The sequence below is a fragment of the Acipenser ruthenus genome, chromosome 6 (genome assembly GCF_902713425.1).
Source record: "Acipenser ruthenus chromosome 6, fAciRut3.2 maternal haplotype, whole genome shotgun sequence".
NCBI lineage: Eukaryota > Metazoa > Chordata > Actinopteri > Acipenseriformes > Acipenseridae > Acipenser > Acipenser ruthenus.
In genome coordinates, this window is record NC_081194.1 from 53,504,974 (window position 1) to 53,529,565 (window position 24,592).

Sequence of the window (24,592 nt, forward strand, 5' to 3'; positions counted from 1 at the left end):
AGAAGTGCTGGTTCATTGCGGTTTAGGCTCATTCTTGTGAAGTTGGTTTTGGCAGTGGAATCATTTCCAGTATGGTGTACATTAAGAAAATGAGATATAACACAGTGTCACAAATGAGATAATTTAGTGTGCTGGCCTCAAGATAGTGGTTTTATTCACTGTAATGGTTCTTTGTTGAGACATCATAAACATCCCTATAATAAAGACTGACATGAACAGGCTGATTGTGACTCTGTTTAGAAAAAAAACACCAGCATTTGCATCAGTACCAGGCACACAAATACAGGCCCCTCTCAGTGTGTGCCACTCAAGGTCAATGAAAGGGACAAACTTCCTCTGTGTGAAAAGCTTTCTGACTCCCTGCTGTATAAACTACTGATAGTAACTACTATTCAGCAACTGACACAATCATTTAAATGATTGCTTTTCTTGACAAGGCATGGGAGAAAGAATAGGCCTCCCAGACACTATCAATTACAGTTTAGATGGTGGAAAGGTTTTGCTCATAATAAGACCTGAATAATATAAAGGTTCCTTCTGTTATGGCTCCTGTAATTGTTTTCCTTCCTTTTTACAGCTTGTTCTGCAATCATGAGGGATTACTCGGTTAGGCAAAATATTAACAACGTTTTTACATACTGGAGTTAAACAAAGTTCATTTTCACAGTTGTTAAAGGTGATAAGGCTTCCTGTTCCCCTGCAGCTTTTACATGAACCCACATGGAAATGTGCATTCCATTTGGGTTTAGTGTATTACATGTCGATTGCAAGTATTGCAACATATTTTGCAATATATTTTCATTGATAGATGATATGGTAGCCGTATTAGTCCAGAGATGATAGACAAAGAGAAGGAGATGTGATACCTTTTATTGGACTAAGTGATTAATTACTGTTTAGTTACATTTTCCCTCTATTATTACTCTAACAAACCTCCAAAAAACAAAGAGGATCTGGGAATGATGCAACATTTAAAGAAATTATGCAATTGAGCTTTCAGAGGAAACTCAGTCCATCAACAGTTATATGTGTCACTTTCAGTATGACAAAACAAGATCACAAATCTTTTGATACGCAAATCATTTTAAATGTGGTCCACGGGGAGATTTTCTGAGAGCAGACTACCTGGGGATTTATTTGTTCATTATTTTACTAAGGGAGCTTTTTTTTATTTTTTTTAATTTTTTTACTTAATTAGGTGATGAGTGTGTAGCAATAGAATAAGAACAAGCCACATTTTTGGTTACCACTCTGCCTTGGAAGCCTGGTTACAGTTTTTACATGACAACCAGATTCTCTCTTACTAAAGTTACAGTGGCTCTCAAAAGTATTCACCCCCCATGGACTTTTCCACATTTTATTGTGTTACAACATGGAATCAAAATGGATTTAATTAGGAGTTTTTGCCACTGATCAACACAATAAAAGTCCATAATGTCAAAGTGAAAAAAAAAATCTAGAAATTGTTCTAAATTAATTACAAATATAAAACAGAAAATACTTGATTGCATAAGTATTCACCCCCTTTGCTATGACACACCTAAATAAGCTCTGGTGCAACCAATTGTCTTTAGAAGTCACATAATTAGTTGAATGGAGTCCACCTGTGTGCAATTAAGGTGTTTCACATGATTTCAGGTTAAATACACCTGTCTCTGGGAGGTCCCACAGTTGGTTAATACATTTCCTAACAAAAACTACATCATGAAGACAAAGGAACATTCAAAGCAAATCCGGAATAAGGTTCTTCAAAAGCACCAATCAGGGGTAGGATATAAGAACATTTCCAAGGCATTGAATATCCCCCGGAGCACAGTAAAGTCCATTATTAAGAAATGGAGAGAATATGGCACAACTGTGAATCTGTCTAGAACCGGCCAGCCTCAAAAACTGAGTATCCGGGTGAGGGCACTAGTCAGGGAGGCCACCAAGAGGCCTATGGCAACTCTAAAGGAGTTACAGTCTTCCACGGCTGAGCTGGGAGACACTGTGCATACGGCAACAATCGCCCGGGTGCTTCACAAAACTGGCCTTTATGGGAGAGTGGCAAAAAGAAAGCCATTGTTGAAAAAAACACATCAAATCTTGGCTAGAGTTTGCCAGAAGGCATGTGGGAGACTCTGAGACCAAGTGGAAGAAGATTCTATGGTCTGATGAGACGAAAATAGAGCTTTTTGGCCTCAACGTTAAGCACTATGTTTGGCACAAGTCTAACACCGCACATAATCCTGAGAACACCATCCCTACCGTGAAGCATGGTGGTGGCAGCATCATGCTATGGGGATGCTTCTCTGCATCAGGGCCTGGAAAGCTCGCAAAGTACAGAGAAATCCTGGAGGAAAACCTGCTGAAGCCTACAAGAGACCTGGGACTTGGGAGAAGATTCATCTTCCAGCAGGACAATGACCCCAAACATACAGCCAAAGCCACACTGGAGTGGCTTAAAAACAAAAAGGTCAATGTCTTGGAGTGGCCCAGTCAAAGCCCGGACCTCAATCCAATTGAGAATATGTGGAAAGAGTTGAAAATTGCTGTTCACCAAAGGTCCCCATCCAACTTGACAGAGCTTGAGCAATTTTGCAAAAAAGAATGGGCAAAAATTGCAGTGTCCAGATGTGCAAAGCTGGTAGAGACTTATCCAAATAGACTCATGGCTGTAATTGCTGCCAAAGGTGCCTCTACCAAATATTGACTCAAGGGGGTGAATACTTATGCAGACAATTATTTTCTGTTTTGTATTTGTAATTAATTTAGAACAATTTATAGATTTTATTTTTCACTTTGACATTATGGACTTTTTGTGTTGATCAGTGGCAAAAACTCCTAATTAAATCCATTTTGATTCCATGTTGTAACACAATAAAATGTGGAAAAGTCCATGGGGGGTGAATACTTTTGAGAGCCACTATATCCATTCCACAGAAACCAGTTCCAGTATTGAAAGCAATTACTGCATCAGAAAATTGATTTATGTCATATTCCATATCTTCATATTGTATGTGCTGCAGGGCGTGACTGGATGATGTGTCCGCTGTTGCACTATGATTGATTTACTGGTTTGTTTTGTTGCAGTTTGGGAGGAATAGGGCCCAACTTCCCTATCCCTGAATGTAAATTGGTCCCTGGTTCCCTCCATTCCAGCCATGTGAGAATTTGGCTGGAATGGAGGAAATTGACACTGTGATTGGTTGTCCAGTTTATTTAATTTATTTAATTCACTGTTCAGTTTGTTAATTGTACAGGTGTGTATGTAGGCTATAGGAACAGTTGGAATGTTAATCCACCTCTGCTCTGGTTTGCTCAGCGTAAAAGCGATTCTGGCTTTATACTTGTGAGATCGGAGGACGCACACACGCCTTCAGAATGTCCGTGCAGTGAGGAGAAAAAACATAATTGGGCATTCCAAATTGGGGGAAAATAAATTAAAATAATAATTGGTCACTCTAAATAAAAAATAAATAAATAAATAAATAAAAAAAGATTACTGTTGCTGTATACTGAAGTCTGGAAAGTATTGTGTATTATTTTGGCTTAGTGGTTATTTGTTAGTAATAACATTATGCTGACATGTACGATTCAGTTCCAGCATATTCTAGAATACCTTACATAAGACTTCTGGATGAAATCCCAAAATATGCAAGGAATGTAAATATACAGGGCATAAAGCTGTCTGGTCAGCTTTGGAAATAAATATGCATCTATTAAAATACTCACAATGCACTTTGTTGGAATAAATTACTTAAGAACAGATTTTGTGGAGTGGTACAGTTAGATTATACTGTACATTAAGGTACACTATGTATGTTGATCTGATTGTACTGTTTTGCTTGAAGACATGGTGGTGGTTTTCTCATTGACATCCTCTGTGAGATGAAGTGGTCTGACACATGACTGGTCACATGATCAAGGGCCTTTTGTGTATTGCAAGCCATTTTACTATTTAATTGTCAGTTTTATAATATCAACAATTTTATTCTGGCTATCAGCAATTCGATTTTGGATATCAGTGATTTGTCACATTTTTTATATCAAAAATAGAATTCTTGATATCAAAAATAGGATAGTATCCTTTTATCATTAGAGAAATATATCTAAACGTAGACCTATTATTTCTGTACCTGATGCTGAAAGACTAATGCAGGCCTGTGTTTAATCAAGAATTGATAATTGTAATGCACTTTCCCCTTGTATCCCAAAACGAGTGGTGTCTCGCTTACAATTCTGACTAAAACCACAAAAAGTGAACATATTACCCCTTATTTTGGCCTCTTTGAACTGGCTCCCTGTGTAGTTTAGAATTGATTAAAAAATGTTGTTTTTAACTTATAAGGCCCTGAATGAATTAGCACCCAGTTATTTACAGGAATTACTGACCCTGTATACTCCTAACCACACTCTTAGATCACAGGATGTGGGGCTGCTGCCCAGGGTCAATAAAAATAATGTGGGAGGATTGGCCTTTTCTCATAAAGCTCCTAAATTATGAAATGGACTGTGGAAAGCAGCACATCTTTTGATACATTGATTTGTTAATTCTCATTCTGTTGCTACATTTAAACACTGAACTATGACGATGTTCAATCTCAGCAACAAGGCTCTTTCTCTTCAGCTGGTATTTGAGGAATGGTCCTGTACTGAGAGCTATGTAGATAAACAGCCAAGTAAAGATTTATCAGAATTGAACAATCAGCTGGTGTCGATGAGGCTTCCTGTAAACATAACAGAACATGCAGTCAGTGAAAGCAACACTGGGGCCACAGATTACAGTACAGAGTAAAGTATCTGAAAGTCTGTTAACCAGATTATCAATACATTAGGCCAGACAGATGGTCCCAATAAAAAGTATATATTTTTGTATTTATTTACTCTTTCCTTGAGTAACTGTATGTCAGTCACAGATATGGCAAACCACTTTAACATTTAATCCTCAATTTCTGATATCAGTAATGTTTTGCTGATGTCAGTCATAACATTCTTTATATCAAAAATAGAATTCTTGATATAAAAAATAGTAGCTTTTATTTTGATATCAGAATTTTTTTTTTTAGATATCGAAAACAGAATGGTTGATCTTAAAAATAGAATTGCTCATATCAAAATTACAATTCTTCATGTCAAAAATGTGTGGCAAGCAGTTTAATCAATTTTTCATATCAACAATTGTATTTCTGATATCGCCAATTATATTTTTTATATCAATAATTGTATTTTTTACATGAACAACAACAATAGCAACAACAACAAAAAACATTCACATTTCTATAGTGCCTTTCATCACAAGGATCCCAAAGCGCTTCACGCACTCAAAGAAAACAACAATTAAACCAATTAATTAAAAACAGTCTAATACAGAATTTGATAAAACAGAAATTAAAAAAGAGATAAAATGTGTTTTTAATTGTAAAATTTGAAAAACTAAAATAAAAAAGGTACTTTGAAAAAATATGTTGGTCTAATTTTGCTTTATCCTGTGCTGTAATCCACTGCTGTTTACATCAATCGAAATAGGCCCCAGTGTTGCTTATCACTACTGCATGTTCTGTTATGTTTAGATGGAGGCTCAACAACACCAGCTCATTGTTCAAGTCTGATAAGATTGCAGGCTGCACACATGATAAATCTTCCAGTCTTTACTTGGCTCTTCATCTACATAGCTCTCAGTACGGGACCATTCCTCAAATACCAGCTGAAGAGAAAGAGGCTTGTTGCTGAGATTGGGTGGGAAACAGGGTTACTGTACATAGTAATCTGGTTGCCAGAAGAAACAGAATGAGAAAAGATGCACTGCTTTGTAGGGTCCATTAAATACTGTATATCAGGTGGGCCATTCAGCACTTACCTCACTTTAACATGCTTTATCATACCTTTTCCCTGTTTGCTTCGTAGTTTGTGCCATGCTTTTGCCTTACATTACTACATTTTAGTCTTTTATTATGTAAGAAGTTGTATATGTAGGTTCATAAAATGGTAAAAGTTTAGCTACCTGGCAACATTAAATTGTCTGTTTGGGGTGAAATGGGGCTGCCTCACTGTTTTACAAGTCATGCCTGCTTTTATATTTCATTCATGTGGGAACGGGGGTGGGGGGGTGGGGGGGGGGGCATCCTCAGCTCCAGTTCTGCAAGGAAGGCAGGCTGGAAACGGAGGCGTCAGCTTAATACTGGCCAAAATTAGAGGTGCTGTAGATGTCTGTTGCAAAAATGGAATGGAACCAATAAACCTTTTTAATGGTTTGTAAGCTGGTTGATGTTGTAATGTATAATGTATGCTGCAGAGGACCGGTTTTGTGTCTACAAATTGATAATGACTGTGACATCCAGCTCATTCCTAGACCTTGAGAAAGTGAAGTTAAAAAAAGAGCCTTCTCTCAGTTGTAACTTTATTATCAATAGTGACAGCTCTGCTGCACTCCCACAGTGTATAAAATAGAAATTCCATATGTAAAATATATTAGTGGAAAGATTTAACCTCAACATAAACTAACCACACTGAGATTGTTTGCCCTAAAGGCGAAATGGATTTTTTTAAAATACCTGAGACGTCTTGGAAATTTATGTGCCTGGAAGCTTGGGTGAAGTAGTGAATTATGCAGACCGTTTTATATTACACTTCCACAGGGCTATGCTTTAAAAGAGAGACATTAACAACAACATAGGAACCAGAGTACAGCACAGAGCTGATAACACAGCAGAATACATGGATTGTATTCTTCTCAAAATTGTGGCCTTTGCCTAGCTTCAAAATATACATAAAAGAATGTAAGGCCTGCTTTTGTTTGCACAAGTTGAAACACTTTGGGCTGGCTATGCCCAAAAAGGAAAATAACAATATTCCTCTAGACAATTGCTATGATACATGGCAATAATTTAATTTAAAAGGTGATTGATAGACCTGTGTCAATTGTTGGAAAACATCCCCATGCTATTTGGAATGGTAAGTGCTGGATGCAATGCACTAGAAATTATACTTGGAATACTCTGTATACTAAATGGGAAATCTGAGCACACTTTGAAAAGCTTCTGTAGCATAGAGAATCGTCCTGCTGGGGGACAGAATAGCAATTTTGCAATCTGATAGTGACTTTAGGGTTAGCATTATTTAAAAGGTTTGGGGTAAAATTGAGATTTAAGGTTAGGATTAGATTTATGTGTGGAAGCATGGGTGCTGGAATCTTTGGCCCCAGGAGAAATCGAGTTGAGTTTATTTAACTATAGTCAAGAAAAAACAGTGACTCAGATTTTTCCCCTTGGCTTTGACTGGTGAAGACTTGGGCAGTCATCAGCAGCAGTATAAACTCAATGTCATATGTTCATCCATGCAGCATTTTATTATAAAAACATATTGCAAGTCAGGTGCGATTTGTACCCCTCTCTCCCTCAACAGTGATGTGACAATTTTCCCTTTCTGGTACAGAACAGACACTCTCTCTGCTGCTCATCAGTCAGTAACCTGGCTAACAGTGTGTGACGGGGAACCACCGCCCCTGGGTGTATTTTTGGGTTATTTTATATAGTTTAGGTTATGTATCACAGGGGAGTTAATGTATATTGGTATGTGAGCACAGGGATGTGGGTTTGTGTGTGTGTGGAATAGTGGTGACAGGAAGGCAGTTAAAATCCTCCCTGTAAAAACACGTGGGAATGTGGCTGGAGCCAGGAATTGAATAAATGATTAAATGATTAATTAAGGCTCCAGCCACAGGTGTATAAATAGGGTGATCACGGGTGAGAAAGGGGTTGTTCTGTTTAGGGAGAAAGAACGGGAGAGAGTCAGGAGAGAACTGGTAAACTAGTATTTGTTTGGCCATTGTGCCGTTTTGTTTGTTCAATGTTTCTGTTTTGTTCAACCTTTTTATTTGTTAATTTATATTAAACTGGCGCAGCAGCGCATTCACTACACATTCTGTGTCCATTCTCTTCCTGGTCTGATGTCACCACACAAGACAGCGTGTCACACAGTGTGAGTCAGCAGTTGTCTCCTTAGGGGTCAGAACAAACAGAATGCTCTGACAATACACTGTGCTGTAAGCTTGCTTTGCTAGAAAGCTGCAGCGACAGACACAGCCTGTACACGTGCCTGAATCAACTCCAGCCCCAGTGGGACCTAACTGCTGGCTACGGTGCCTGGAGTCAGTCTGGGATTAATAAAGGTCGAATGAGATTGACTGAAAACAATCCTGACTAATTCAAAGGGAAAGCCATGACTTCTGTGACTGGTACAGAAAGAAAAGCAATGAAATGGGATGGGAGGTGTTTACGTTATTAGTAGCAGGACATAAAAAGCAGATGAAAAAAGAGGTGAACCCACTCCATCTTTGTTTTTAGTATTCAACAGTCTTGATAGAGAGACAGCCCTCCATGGATTATCTGAGCTGCTCTTTTAGTCTGTGGTGTGTAACATACTTTGTGGTAACCACCAGAAGGTCACTGCTATCTCCCTACTACTATACATGGATAACTTACTAATAATGAAAGCACTCACAAGCAGGACAAGCTTCCTCCCTCTGAGCACAAAAAGAAAGAATGATGGAGCAGTGCAACACAATACACCCAGTAACGTCAAATAAAACAGTGATAACCAAGGCTTTCAGCCAAAATACATTTTCCTATCTCTTATTAGCATTTGCATCACTGTTATCTTGTCTTATTGTAGCGCTGCAGATACAACATTATAGAGATTTAGTTTCAACTGGTTCATCCTGGTATCAAATCACTTCCTGTGCAGTACGTCACATTGTCATTTTTTATTAATTTATCAGATAGAAATCTAGAATCCTTAAGTCATTCTACAGTGATAAAGGCTCACAGAAATCAATCTCATTTGTTGCTACCGAAAATAATTTATTGTCAGACTCGCATATTCACTGTTCCTGGAGAGACACAAATGGGTTACAAGAGGGATAAATAGAGAGAAATGAATTCACCAGAAGCAAATGGTAAATGTTAATTAAGCATAATGATAATTTAGTTATTTATCATGTAATAGCACAAGGATTTTGAAAACCAGTGCTGTAAACTGGGGAGGCATTGGGACCAAGCCATTTTTAATAGAATTTCAGTCTGCCAATTACTTTAGCATTGCATGTTGAAACATTACGCTCAGCCAACAGATGTGTGTGTAACTAAGTGTAAAGAATTAGCATCTCAGTCCATTGAATTGAATGGAAAGGCAAGGGCTGGACACGAACAACAAATCATACAGTTCAAGGTGGGACATCTTTCCATTCAACTGATGAGCAAGAGTTGAGAAGTAAGTACAGGTCTTATGCTGATGTCAATATTATTAACTCATCAGCCGCTAGGAGGAGATTCATTACATAAGGCAGCACATTTGAAACAGTAATCCAAGTGCACTCTAAAGGGAAATACTGATCATAAGCACATAGTGCCTTACATAGCTCTGCAACTTCATCATTTTTACTGTTCCATGTTGGAGGATCTATTGAAGGCGTACTTCATGCATAACTTTAAACACTAAATCATACTGTAATTGTAAAAAGTTACGTATACAGTTTTGACAACAGGTTTCACTTATATTTCAGGCTTGAACTGATCAATGTATATTTGTGACGAGTCCCCAAAAATACTATGATAAATCACTCACCCTTTAAAGGATTGTATTTTTATTGAAACATCAGGAAATCTGCTTATTGTGCAACACGTGTTCAGAGGCTTTGCCACTTAATGTGCAAATTTTCAATCTATTGTGGCGAACCTCGGTTCCCGCAAGCAGGGGTTTCTCACAGGCGGAGGTCGGACCTCCCGCTTTGAAGCATAGCGCCAATACCGCTGTAGAAAAGAGCCGAGCTCCTTTGCAGGAGCTGGTATCAGGCTTATGTCTTCATGTTTAGATTGCATCACCTACCAGCCCTGACCCCTACCCCCGTGCACGCTACACTTTACCCTGCCAGCTTCAAGTCCACCTTCAGACTTGCTCACCAGGCTGCAGGCTTCCAAGTGCATTCTGGGTACCTCCATCCACTTCTGACACCAATGGGGCCAACCTCGGTTCCCGCAAGCAGGGGCTTCTCACCAGGCCCACCGAGAGGGCAGGGAGGACGGGGAAATCTCCCTGGGGCCCAACGCCCCGAAGGGGGCCCTGGTGATGGGGGAACATCTTTTTTTTAAATATATAAAATGTTTTAAAATAAGTAGTTCTGCATAAGGCCCCTTGCGTTCCCACCTTTAGCGGATCTCTTTGGCATGGCAGAGATAACAAATTTGCCCCATGTGGTTCTTCCTCCGCAGATGCGGAGGTCCACTAGGCGTCGACACCCTTGCGCACGAATGCCCCAAAGCACTTTTGTACGCTTTCCTACCGATACTGCTGCTCCCTGCCATCCTCGAGGTCAGGAGAGATAAGTCGACAGTTCTCCTGGTGGCCCCCAGATGGCCCAGAAGAATCTGGTTCTTGAACCTCTGCCAGCTGCTGCAGGGCCAGCCCTGGGAGATCCCGCTATGAATGGATCTACTCAATCAGGCAAAAGGCACCCTCTGGCACCCAGAGCCAGCCGGACTCCAGCTGTGGGTCTGGCCCTTGAACGGGACCGTCTGTCAGCCTTAGGGCGCTCAGAAAATAGTCGTCAGTACACTGCAGAACGCTAGGGCCTCCTCCACAAGAGCGTTACACGCACAAGTGGAAGTATTTTCAAAATTGGTGCATGGCCAGAGGTCATGATCCCATCTATTTCTGCAAGATCTGTTAGAGGCGGGTAAATCCCTCTCTATGTTGAAAGTGTACCTAGCAGCCATATTGGCATGCCATGTCCCCATTAACTCAGTATCCTCGGGCGCTCATATATTAGCGTCCCATTTTCTAAAGGGTGCTCAGGTGGTTATGTCCTTCTAGGAAGGACACCCTCCCCGAATGGAGTCTAGACGTGGTATTGGAGGCTCTCACTAAGGCCCCGTTTGAGCCTGTACATTCCATAGAGTTTAAATATCTCTCTATGAAGACAGCTTTTCTATTAGCCATCACCTCCACTAAGCGGGTCAGTGAGCTAAAGGCACTGTCCATGCACAGTTCCTGTATTCGTATTTGGGACAATGGAAACAAGGTATAGTTGTGTATGAACCCTGCTTTCCTCCCTACGGTTATTACTTTTCACTTGAATCAGTCAGTAGAACTGGAGGCTTTCCATCCCCCTCCCTTTGCTGAGGAGACGGACCGGAGATTGAATTCCCTCTGCCCGGTTCAGGCATTGAGAGGTTATGTGGATAGAATGAGAGCGCTGCATCAGTCTGACCAGCTCTTCGTCTGTCATGGTGAAAGGACCTGAGGTCAAGCCCTCTCTAAGCAGTGACTGTCCCATTGGATTGTGGACACGGTTTCGACTGCGTATACTAATGCCGACCTACCCCCACCTGGGAGGGTGGCCGCGCACTCTACCAGAGGTGTTGCTACGTCACGGGCCCTCTTTAGAGGTGCCTCGTTGACTGATATTTGTACTGCAGCTAGCTGGGCTACTCCGCATACATTTACCAGGTTCTACCAACTTAATGTTGTAGATCCCTCTATGCCTTCAATAGGCACTAGGGTCCTTGAGGTTGCACGCTCACCAACACTAGATGGTGGTAGCGAGACGTTTCTCATGTGCTGACCGCTCATTCATACTCGCGACGGCTTTGGTATACTTTCCCAAAAGTATGATTTTGGTGGTCATCTTCTCTTTCAGAGAACCGTTTTAGTTTGTCAGACAAATCTGCCTTGATCTAGTCCTATAACATTTGCTGATTGGCTATTAAACATGGCCCCCTAGATCCTTATTGGAGAATTGTGCTGATAAGGTGAGATGTAACGCATCTATACAATGTATTATAACGCAAAAGACACATTTCATATTGTCTAATTGCTCAGCAAGCTTCTTACTGTACATAGAAGAAAGATGTGAGTTTTATAATGAAACATAATATGATAATCTAGGAGGCCTCGCAGATCATTTTAAATCATTTTTATTTTGAATTCATGAATTTGTAATACATTTATATTAAACTGGAGACACAGACCCCTAAACATTATTCCAGTCCTATTCCAAAGCCTTTTATTCAATACAGGCACAGAATATCTGATATAATGTAGTGTACAAAGGGCACAATTTACTCTGCTGACATAATTACATACCTAGTGCTGTGTGGCCCACTGCCTATAGCCTCAGGCTACATTGTAGCTCAGGTTTTAATGTATTTCTTACAGATATGTTTCAAAATGCATGATTGAGTGTGAAAATGATTTTAGTGGTGTCTGTTTAAGTTTAAGACCATGCAGTGAATCATAAGTTTTCTTTTTGTTTTGCTGTCAATATGCATTAACTAAACACTCCTTCCACACAATACTGTAGCCTACATGTGCAATAGCTGACACTGGCTATCACACACTACAATTAGACACAACGTCCAAATCTACATTGTGAAACATCCATTTATCACATTTCAATGTCAAATGACACACTCAACATAACAACATAACCTAAAAAATGTCTAGCTTTAGTTTACAGTCAATAAAACCAGCATGACCAATTTAAATCAGCAACACAGCCAGTTTTGACCAGGTACAGTGCCAGCTGACCAACTGTGGAATTTCCAGCAACGTTATATTTATTAAAGGCATACTTACTTAAAAAAAAAAATTCGGAAATGTAGTAAAACACTTGATTAAATAATAAGCAAGTAGGCATTTTCCCAGCATTACTTCATTGGCGTTACACACAGATTGCAAATTAACTTTGATCCAGTTTACCGTCACGCCCTTTTTGTGGCAATCAAGTTACAAGCAATATGCGTTGTTACATTGTTATTCAAATAGATGCAAAACAATCACACTTTCACTGGTTGGAATGGAAAATGGTGTTTCCTTGTCTAAATTACCTTATTGAAAGGGCGGTGCGAAAGAGTTAAAGACGGACCACCATTGGTTAACGGAACTGTCAGTAAAACTGTCGGTACGGTTAGGTTGATTTTATTTTAATATTCTCTTGCAGTGTGGGCTGGCGCTGTAACTTCTCTTACGTTCAGTCTTTCTCTGTCTAGTTCGGTGGCGCACTTGTTTGATTTAATTCTGCTGAGCGCCGCTACAATTTAAGTAGAGCTTACAACACGTTACAGATAAGTTTTTTTTTTGTTTGAAAAAAACAAACAAACATATCTTAGTTTAAAAGCAGTTCGTAGAGACAATTGTTTTTAAAAATGGAAGATCAGAATCAGATAAGCTCTACAACACCCAGTGCTGATGATTTGAGGAAACTTACACAAGATTATATGGAAGAATCCTCAGACCTGCTGGAGAATAATGAGGCAGAGGCGAGATGGGGGGTAGAGGATATTTTAGACTTAACCGGCGGTGCAGCAGATGCTCTCCTTCGGCATCAGTCTCCAGTAAATCAACCCGTGACGCCTATTTCGTTCTCAAACCCTGAGCCCTTTGCTATGCCAGAGGAGACACCGACGGCCAGCACGGGTAAACCTACTGAAACGGAACAGCAGCTCTTTACTATGGCAGAGGAGACACCGACTGCCTGCACGGGTAAACCCACTGAAACGGAACAGCACCAGGGCGAAAAGAAGCAGACAAAGGCGATAGCCACTGCTGTGGTGGAAGACAAGCCAGAAGCCCCAAAGCCTGAGAGTTCAGCAAAGGTATCCTCTTCACTGGTATCATCCTCGGCATTTTCAAGTGAGTGCTATTTTTTTTTTTTTTTAAGAAAGAAAAATAAATAACTGAGAGTAAAATAAATATACAGCAGTCATCAACGTGTTACTATAAAAATAAGTTTGTGAAAACAATGGTTGATCAAAATTATTATGCGTCAATTATTAGTCAAACTGTTTAGAATTCTTAACGGTATTTAGTATGTGTGTTTTTTTTTTCTCTTCTATTCCTCAAAAACATCTCCAGACATGACGCATAACAATTTAATTATCTTGCCACCTGTTTTTACACTGGAGGGAAGGAAGCGTGATTTAAAAGATGAAAAGAAAAAAAACTTGGTGCTCTTTTTTTGTATTTAATTTCTAATGCCAGATTATCAAGTGTCGAATCCTTGCACAGTACCATTTTGTTTTATAATATTATATATTTCATTGAAAAAAAAAAAAATCTGGAGTCAGCCATTTCTCTTTTGTGATGAGGTTGGAACAATCGTAGCGTCAGGAAAAAATAAGTATTTTCTTCGCTTAATTGCACATCAAATTGCAAAAAGCCGGATGTACAATCAAGTAGTTGTATACATATCTAATGCGTGTCATCTTTTAAACCCCCCGTAAACTAATTATTATTTTAAACTTAATTGTACTTTAATAGGCCTGCGCATGCTGCTTCGCTTGTATTGCTTTACAATGTTTCCCATTTCAGTTTAAAAGCAATGAAACGCCTACGAATGATTACATTTGCGATTTGAACAAGTCTGTCTAGATAGATTCAAATTTGACTATTTTTACATTACATTTTAATTATAGAACGTATTTATCTATGCATGTGTCACTATTGGTTTAAAAAAAATGTATAGTTTAGTAAAATAAAGTCATGCTTCAAAATAACTGTCTGTCAAAGTGCGATTCTATTATTTATATATTTTGTCTGGGGCCGGGGCCGGGTCGATGACGCTGCATACTGCTCTTCACATCAGACGGCGGGAGGGGAGGGGCGACTACAGATTTAGGTGATAGACAGTTGTGAACGCCACTAGGAAGGCACTGGAAGAGCAAACTTAACCAGTCGACTAACCTTGTTAGCGTTTGGGTGCGGCTTCCATTTTTTTTGTATGCATTTAGGTGCCTGTGATGTGGCTGCTCAATTTAGAGTTGAGTGAATGGACGGGAATGGCACTGAAAACTGTTATTAGTGGGTTGTTTCCTGGCTAACGGAACACATACTGCACTAAAAAAAGCAGCAGTAAAGTTTCAATGCATACCAGGGAGTATTTATTAAGCAATACTCATCATTAAGACATGGCTGGAATTTCATTTTAGCCACTTAATATACAGTATTACTAAAAGTGCATGACTTAATCACGCTTTGAAACATGATCTGAATGCCATACCAGAGTACAGTGCCTTCTTTTGAGCTAGCTACTGTAATGTAGCCTAGTGACAATTCCCAAACAGCCTGGAAAAGGAGATCAGTTTTGAATCTCAACCTGGTCATTCTATGTTGGCCTAGATCTTGCCAGGATCATGATATTACTTAAACGCGGAGGTAGAACCCGGAACTGAGGCATGGAATATAATTTGTGCTCAGCAGACCTTTTTTCAGTAATGTCACCTTTCCAGTAACTCCTCATTTTAAAAGCGTTTAGCAGCCTCACACATCTACTATTCGTTTAAAAATATATGTTTTGAATAAATCCATTTACAGCTGCAGCCAAAGGTTTTGCATCACACTATAGAATGAACTCATTTTGCTTTACAAAGTTGAATGAAACCTTGATATGAATTGAGAAATGTGACATTTCAAAATCTAACATGAAAAACTCTATTCTGTCGGACCCCCTGTTTTAGGTCATTCCCTCTCCAGTCATGTGCTGTGTGGTGCAGTAGTGAGTCAGTGCCACCTTGGAAACCAGCCAGTCCAGAGTGTGTAACAATATCCTGCTGTTACTTATTCTATTGGATGAAGAATGACAGTCAGTGTGGTCTTTTTGTTTGGACCGTTTAGCACTCATCAACGGCCAGTGTTTAGAATTCGGAGGCTTCGGAAGCCGCTGTGTATATAAACAGTACTTTATCGTGAACTGTCTTTTTAATTTCCTCCTTGTGCAGTTGTAATGGTAAAACAAACACTATGCCTACATGACAGTACACTGAAGAGCAATGCTCTGTAATGTTAGCTGTATTTCCATGCCTAGTATGATATTCTTTGACACATTAACAGTTTTCAAGTTCTCAGTTGCTGCAGATTTAAGGCTTGTTTTAGAAGAAGTCATTGGATTTGGGAGTTGGTTCCAGACCCTCACAATTCTCTGTGTAAAAAAAGTGCCTCTTATTTTCTGTTCTGAATGCCCCTTTATCTCATCTCCATTTGTGACCCCTGGTCCTTGTTTCTTTTTTCAGGTCGAAAAAGTCCCCTGGGTCGACATTATCAGTACCTTTTAGAATTTTGAATGCTTGAATCAGATCGCCACGTAGTCTTCTTTTGTTCAAGACTGAATAGATTCAATTCTTTTAGCCTGTCTGCGTACGACATGCCTTTTAAACCCGGGATAAATCTGGGCGCTCTTCTTTTTATTATTTATTTATTTAGCAGACACCTTTATCCAAGGCGACTTACAGAGTTTAGGGTGTGTGAACTATGCATCAGCTGCAGAGTCACTTACAATTACATCTCACCCGAAAGACAGAGCACAAGGAGGTTAAGTGACTTGCTCAAGGTCACACGAGTCAGTGGCTGAAGTAGTATTTAAACCGGGGACCTCCTGGTTACAAGCCCCTTTCTTTAACACTGGACCACACCGTCTTCTTTGCACTCTTTCTAGAGCAGCAATATCCTTTTTGTAATGAGGTGACCAGAACTGAACACAATATTCTAGATGAGGACGTACTAATGCATTGTAAAGTTTTAACATTACTTCCCTTGATTTAAATTCAACACTTAAAACATTTACAATACTGCCTAGCTGATGATGCCCAGACGGCTGTTCAATACAGTGATCATACTGTGTATAATAAACATGGAAGGTTGCGTCGGTCAGTGTTATAAATGGTGGTGCAACATGCTAGTTTTATATCCTTGTTTTTTATTGGAGGATTGATTGCTGGGTTCAAGCGCCTTTAATTTTGTGGGGTGCCTTTTTTAACCTCATGCTGTATCTACAGGTCAACATTTATTCAGAATGGTAAATATTTACTGTATCACTTCAGATTTGTAGCATTTAACAGTTTACTTCCCTTTTAGTTGTTTCATTTTGATGTTTAAGACAGAGATAAGCTATTATAAATACTGGGTAAAAAAAAACCAAACAGCTGAGCTGAAAATAAAATGCAACACAGGCCTTTGGTTAAGGATCGTTTGTGCCCTTTAAAATACAGATCCCGACACAAGAACTGCAGGTTTAAAGCACTTGCGTGCACTTCTATTATTTACAGAAATAAAAAATAAACAAAAACAAACTCCCACATGGAGTGCTAATCTAAACTTTTCTTTAAATCTCAACTATAAACCGGACAGTAGCCGTGTCCCTCATTAATTAGAGCCAGGTGAGCCTCTTCCTGACTCATTCCCATGGCATTCTGGGAAATGTAGTGCGACAACACCCTCCTGGACTACAACTTTTCTCCTCCACCCCCTACTATGATCTTAAAAGAATGTGTTACTTCAGATTTTCAGCAAAACTATGATTCATTCCCTTGAGTGGTGAATTAATTACCAGAAGCTTTTTCTTTTATTAAGACTTTTTACACTCTCTCTGAGGAGGAAGGCAGTGTTTGAGAGGGGGGGAAAAATAAAAAATCTAGAACTCTGGAAGTCAAAGACTTCCCCCGAAAGAAAGAAAAATGTGCTATTAGTTGTTCAGTAATGGATTGTAGTTATACCAGGTGGATGTTCTGTAGGACCCAACACCATAAGATCATTAATATTTCAGATTAGATCAAACACACAATTGGCAAGATTCACTTTTCAGGCGCTGATTAAATACTTCAGCACTAAGAACTCTTATGTTAAGGTTCACTCTTGTGGAATTATTGAATATGCCTTTCAGTTTTCTCTTTGAAACATTATTTTTTTTATTTTTACCTTCTGGTACAAATCAAGACTTATAAATCAATTTCCTCATGTTGGCAACATCAATTGCAGATCCCCTTTTATGTTCTTTGCTGCTTGTTTTTTTAAGTCATTGCAATATGTATGTATGTATCATTTAAACATTTAACATGAAACACAGTCTTCAGCTGCCCAGTTTCTGATTCCGGGGAAGTGTGTATCATATCACTTATTCCTTATTCTTATGAAGCAGTTTTGCCACACTCGGACCATGTCAACTACACCACAGGACCACGAAGCAGCAAAGATGTGGTAAATTGGTAAATGCGCAAACCTTTTATAAAAACAAGCAGCAAAACAACAAAGCAGTAGCAATATTGAAGCCAATAAGAGGAAGGACCAGTTTTGTATTTCAATAAGAACTTCTAATTGGATGTTATCTTGAAAAAAGCTTGGAGAAGGACAAACCTCATAAGGTGTTGTACGAGGCATCGTGCCAGGATGATGAATGTGAATATGGACCTTGTTTGTTTAGGATTGGACCATCATGGAGTCCGAAGTCAAAGTTTGCACATTGTGTTTGTTTAATGTCTCAATTATTTATTTTTAGGTTATCGGGCCCTAGAACAGAGGCTAGGCAAAAGAGGTAACGCATGTGTGGAACAAATCCATAGTAAAAAAATTATATTTGATCAAATACTGTGATGTGCTGCTGTTTTCTAATTGCCTTAATGGAATTAAATCATTTTAATAGACCTGTGTGATTATTCAATCATTCCTGCAGTTAATTTGCAAAGTAATAATTTGTAATGTGGAAATATAACCCAGCATCCTAAAGAATCATTCACTGTTAATAATATTGACAGAACTTCAGTGACACAACAATGCATGACTGCATTAAAGGGATGTACAAATCACAAAATCACCATACAATTTGACAACTGTCAGTCTCGCTTGGTGTCCAGGTCGGAATAAATTGCAAAATAACTGATTTACCCACTTTCAAATTTGCAGATCACTGTACAAATTAACTGTGCCAATTTGCTCATTATTTATGGCCATTAAAAAGGCTGTGTTCTTATAACAACAGTACTTGCAAGAGCTCTTTGCTCTGTTTAGTTTTGTAAGGACGAGAGCTCTGTGAAGTCAAATGTGTCAGTAGTAACTATCTTCAAGCAGTCAGTGGTAACTCCTGTTGAGATTTCTGATTTTGATAAGTTGAGTTCAAACATTTTTTTTATGGCTTATGCAGCTGTTGGAGTACAGTACAAACTGGAAATCTTCATCAAGGGTGATTTTAATGGTTTAGCAATGGACTTTTTACACTTTAAGAAATATTAGTTAAATCATGTGAAGAACCAAACAATTCACAGCAAAACAAATGTAACAGCATTAATTAAGCTAGGAAGAGGTACAAAGTCAAGAATGGTTTAGCACTCTTAATTTACAGATCTGTCGCCCTCTCACCTTGTGGTTGAACCTGTCGGTATCATTTCCAGTTTTAGCCTAAGAACATTAATGGTTCTGTCAATCATGTACGTTTTAGTAGGAACATTTGTTTTCAAGGAAACATCCCCACTAACTAATTTTCATAAATGTACTTTAATAAATACCGTACACAGTGTTAAGATGAATATGGAATTGTCTTTGTCTTGGGGTAAGAGGTGTGTTGGTGGCACCATTAATGCAAACATAATTCTATGTGTGATGTAACTAATTGTGCTTTTGTTTGTAAATGTCAACGTATGGAAAATAGGTAAAGTATGATGCAAAGCTGTTTTTTATTTTTTATTTTTTTATGTTCTTTCGAGGCATTGCTGTAAAGTATCCCCTTAAAAGGTGCCTGGCTATTTTGCCAGGTTGTGAATGGTAGTCCAGCTTCCCTGCTGGGTCTCCTATACCCCTTCTCCACTGGCACATCCAACCCGTGAAGGCTCGGTACAGTACGGGTACGGGTTGTTCTCCACTGGCTTTGTCAAGTTGAGCGAGAATCAAACTGTGAAACTCCAACTCACAAGACAGCTGAATCCAGGCAGCGAGTGTGATGAGAGAAGTACAGCCTTGGGACGCTGAGGAAGTGCAGGTTCCAATTTGTCTGTGGGCAGATATAAGTGTTTAAGAAGATTTGGAGTTGTGCATCAGAAATGATAGAGTATGCCCGAATTTCTGACGATTTGAAGCAAATGGTCAAACCGCAGGTACGGTACACTCACTCACTCAAACACAAAATTATTCTACCAAATTTCTATTATATTATATTATATTTTAAAAAATGCAGAAAATCAAACCATTCTAAAATTATTTACAAAAATATTCAAACAAAATACTGCATAGCTGTACCAGACATACAATTACGGCTCTCGTTGTGCTCGCGCAGCTATTTTTTTTTTTTAAGCACCCAAACAAAAAACTAGAAAAAATAGACAACTATCCTTAAATGGGATATCTTTGGCAAATCATTTTTTTTAAAACCTTTTTTCCCTTTCAACAGAACTAAAACTTTAGTAAGTCGATATAATCAGTAAAATGTGTGGATTATAAAGAAAATTTATCTAAATATATTTACAAAATATAGTGATACAAGACACAGCAGTACCGTTGGTCTCCATTTTTGAACACCATTTATTTGCGCATCTTTTGGCAAACTGAGTTAATTAATAATAACAATAATTAATAACTGTCTTTTGTTGCGTGTGACGTCAGTAGCACAGCACGGCTCTGCAGTGGAAAAACAACCCAGGCTCCTCATAATCGCACTGAAGAGTACAAGAATGCGTTTTGGAAAAATTCTGCAGTGACATTTTTCAAAAGGAAGAAATGTAAATGTATCTGTGGTGTTCTTTTGGCAGTAATGGGCTGTAGAAAAACAGATGCATAAATCTGAAGCTTTACTATTACATTTTCATTTAAGGATACACACCAAAGGTCTTTTGGTAGCTCATTAATCTAAAGGTTTAATAAAACTCATGCAGACATAGCATTCAGCTAATGCTGTACATTATTATAATTTTACCTATGGATGAGTATTTTAATCAATACTGTTTTAAACCATGGGAATGGGTCCAGTTGAATATACTTCATGGCATATTTGGGTTGATGGTTTTTTCTTCTCCCATTCCTGTTGAAAATCAGCAAGCATGTTGTTTTTTGCAGGTCAGTGCTAAATCCTGATCTTCACCACCCCCTCTGTCACACACAGACTTGCACTTCTGTACATGTGCAGGTGGTTTTGACAGGTGACAGGAAGAGGGCATGCAAAATAAGTGGTTTAAAGAGGTCCCTTCTTTAACCCTTTTAGACTGTGTAGAAAAAAAAATCTGTTAACTTGCAATCATTTACATGACTTTGGTCTTAAAGGTAGGTATCCAAATTTATAATGTACTAGTTTCACTTTTGAAAGACTTCTTTAACCCCCCCCCCCCCCCCTTAACTTTATTGATATTAGGGATGTTTCACTGCTTTTTGCCTTCTCCAGGCAGCTTGTGCAGTGTTATGTCCCTGCTGAGCTGCTCTTGTTTGTTTTTCAGATGAGACCATTTTTCCTTCTGCTCCATCTGAGCCTCTGATGCAGTCCTTTGCAGGCAAGTTCTCTCTGCTAGCTTTTTTTGTGTCCTTAAACTGCTCCTTATTCCACCTCCTTGAGTTCCTTTCGCTTCTTTATTCACACCCCCTCCCTCCCCCAAACAAAAACCTAAAACAAATGCTGTTTAGCGTGTACTTTTGCACAAGACACAATGCATATAATCGTGTGCTTGTTTTCTTCGTCTTCCCTCAATCCTTGACAACCCTTAGAATGCAGTTAGATGTTATTTGATGTCAGAATTACAGAACACTTATCCATATAGATTGTAGTAGAAACTACTTGTTGTATTTTGATATGCACTTGCATTATATTTGTCCCATCACTGACTTTTAAAGCACTAAAGACTATCTTAGATTATTAGTTTTGGTATCTAAATTTTATATTTGGCTAAATGACTCGTTGCATATACGGTTTCAATTTGCATCCAATCAGGTTTAAATTTTCATGGTTAACATTTCTTTTGTCATTGATGGGGAATTACTTTTTGAATTTAGATGTCATGCAGCATGTACCAAACAAGCTAGTTTATCAGAAGAATGTCTCTTGATTTTGTGGCATTTTCCTTTTTGTCCATGGTCTCAGAGAGCTTTGTGGACATGCAAGAGCAGCCACGCAGCACTCGGCCACTTGACCAGAAGGATGATTCGCCTGTGCTTGTGGAGGCTGTTGCTCCAGTTTCCTCTTTGTCTCCTCTTCCTTCTCCTGACTCTCTAGAAGAACTCTCTCTTTCTGAAAGCTGTGACCAAGCCCCTGCTTCAACTAAGGTACAAGAGACTGTGACACCTGCTAGTCTGCTACAGACTGTTGAAGATTCTGCTTCAAAAGTTTCTAAGGCTATGTCTTTAGCAGAAGAGGTGAAGACTGCAGAATCTAAAACTGAGTCTGAAATCTCGGATACCAAATTGAGCCTTGTTGGAGAAGCTGTGGAACAGCCTCTGAAAATGGAGGAGGATACAAAGGTGGAAAAGGCTGTTGGTTTGAATACTGGCATGCTTAGGGATGTGTTACAGACCACTACTACTTTTCCACTGGAACCTGATCAGATTGCCGGTGCACAGCAGGAACATTTTCCTGAAATTAGCTCACTCAAGCATGTAGACTTGCAGATAGTGTCTGAACTAAAAGAGCAAACCTCTCCAGTCCCTGAAAAGCCTGAAGTTGATAGAAAAGACGATTCAGAGACGGACAAGAATGTTGGTGTTGCACTAGGGTCCCCTGTAGACACGATAAAGACCGTATTCTGTGAAGATGGTAGATTTGAATTTTCTTCTGATCAAGCTGGTCATTTAGTAGGGTCACAGAAGAATGAAAGAAGTCGTGATGAACATGATTTTACATTGGGGAAAGATTCCAAAATCCATGCTCCATCCCCGTTAGACACTTCCTCTGGATCTTCTTCAGAGCAGTCACCCCTCACACCTGAAATTCAGTCTATAGTGACAACTCAACCCTACGTTACTTTTGCTACTTTTGAGCCTACTGCAGCCTTTGACTCTCCGCAACCAGACTTTATAGATGCCAGAAAAGCAGACAGATCAGTCCAACCACAGTCCTTCCTTGACTTTCAACCCATAAGTGCTGCCAGCACTGGTTTGCCACAAGTGATAGACGCTGTGTCGGAGGAAAATACCATAAAGGTATCCGAAAGCCCCACCCCAGACTTAGTGCAAGGGGCATTTGACAATGAGCTCCAAGATGTGTCACAAATAAAAGATAGTGATGAAACCAATGTTGATTTAGTTCAGAGGACCTTAGAGTCCATACAAGAACCTTTTGACCCTTCAGTGTGCCAGCCTGGGTCACCTAAGGAACTGGAGGGAACCCCTTTACCCCCTTCTCTCCCAGATATATTGGAGTCTCCTTTGAGCTCTGGCAAAGTAGCTGCTGGATCTTCTGAAGGTACTCGAGATTCTGAACTAAGCCCTGTGAAAGTCATCTTTGAGGCAGTGAAACCATTGGCCTTTGTGCCTGACTCCCAGATTTCAGCTAAGCAGGAAGCACATGTGGCAGTTTCATTTAAAGAGGTTCAAACGGCTACACCTGCTTTTGACGACGCACATAAGAGGTTGGGTGCGTGTGATCTAGTAAAGGAAGCCCAAACCACAAGTGACCTCACTGCCCAAGTGGATAACGAGGAAGACCAGATTTCCACTCTGTCCATGAGTCGAGGTTCATCTGGCTTGTTAGAAAGTATTAAAGAATCTCCTAGTTTTGAGCAAATAATTGAGTTGTCCACCAGTCCATCTGAGTTCAAGAAATCGATAAAACAAATTCATGAGTTGAAAGAACCTCTCCAAGAATCTCCTGCATTCGAGGCAGTGGGAGAGAGGATCAAAGTCACTGTTCCTGTAAATTTTGTGATGGAAAGTGAATGCAAGTCCCCAAAGGAATTAGAGAAGGCACCTACTGAAGACACCTGTGCTTTTCCAGGAAGGGAAGCTCATTTGGAAAAGCCAGTGGAAACTGTAGAATTGGAAGGATCCATTGAGTATGACGTCGCTACTGAAGAGTTTGAAATAATAGAAGCTGTGTCCAGTGAGCCATTATCAAGAGGAGTTATAGATGAGTTTTTGGAGACGTTGGATAATTCTAAAGTCTCAAGTGTTTCCGAACTAGGCACGGAACATGAAATGCCATCCAAACTTGGCCGTGACGACTCAGCTGCTGAGCTAGAGGAACAGACTGAGTTTACGCAAGTGCATGTTGGCTCACAGCAAAGCTCCTTCACGCTTCCATCTGAACCTGCACCTAAGGCTACATCCCTGAAAATTCATCTGGAACCAGAAAACCAGATTACCTGCCCTGAGCCGCTCAAAGAAGCCAAGTTCCAAGAAATGGTGACCGAGGCTTCCTTGTCAGTGACACAGGTTCCAAATATCCACTCGACAAGTGAAAAAACGGAGCAACCAGTTCCTCCTCCAAAGGCAGATGAGGACCAGCCTCCCTCTGATACTGGTAGACCTGAAGTCCGTAAGACTGATCAGACACCAAACCTGAGCACAGAAGCAGGTAATGCCAGCATGCGTGTGTTCACTGTCTTGTTCGGTACCTCACCCATTCCTTTCACCTCAAGGGGCTGCTGTCCTCTCTCTTGTCATTTTGTACCTGTAGTGCAGTGAGTCACTTTTCATTTTTTGGTTTTCACCTTTTTCTTTCACTTCAGTAAACCACAGTAGAAATAGTTTGACAATCTTACTCTTGATGTTTTAGTTCTCTTTAGGTAACATTTTAATTGCTCAGTTGCCAAGTATTGGTGCCAATTTAAATCTGTTTGCGGCAGGTTAGTAGTGGAAAGACTTAAGTTTTTTTTTTTTTTTA

The 24,592-nt window shown here is 39.5% G+C and overlaps 1 protein-coding gene across 6 annotated transcripts in view; it reads left to right on the forward strand.

Moving 5' to 3' along the window:
• The first annotated feature begins 12,912 nt into the window (after nucleotides 1-12,912).
• LOC117410899 (reticulon-4-like) overlaps nucleotides 12,913-24,592 on the forward strand; it is a 35,573-nt gene continuing 23,893 nt past the window's right edge. Inside the window, exons 1-4 of one of the 6 annotated variants that reach the window (XM_059025505.1) lie at nucleotides 12,913-13,668; nucleotides 18,302-18,337; nucleotides 21,219-21,272; nucleotides 21,989-24,283. In XM_059025505.1, coding sequence (XP_058881488.1) covers nucleotides 13,182-13,668; nucleotides 18,302-18,337; nucleotides 21,219-21,272; nucleotides 21,989-24,283 — 2,872 coding nt within the window. In that variant the 5' untranslated portion in view covers nucleotides 12,913-13,181. The remainder of the gene's footprint in view (nucleotides 13,669-18,301; nucleotides 18,338-21,218; nucleotides 21,273-21,988; nucleotides 24,284-24,592) is intronic. The other 5 variants (XM_059025506.1, XM_034017831.3, XM_034017833.3 and 2 more) reach the window with 5 other exon arrangements.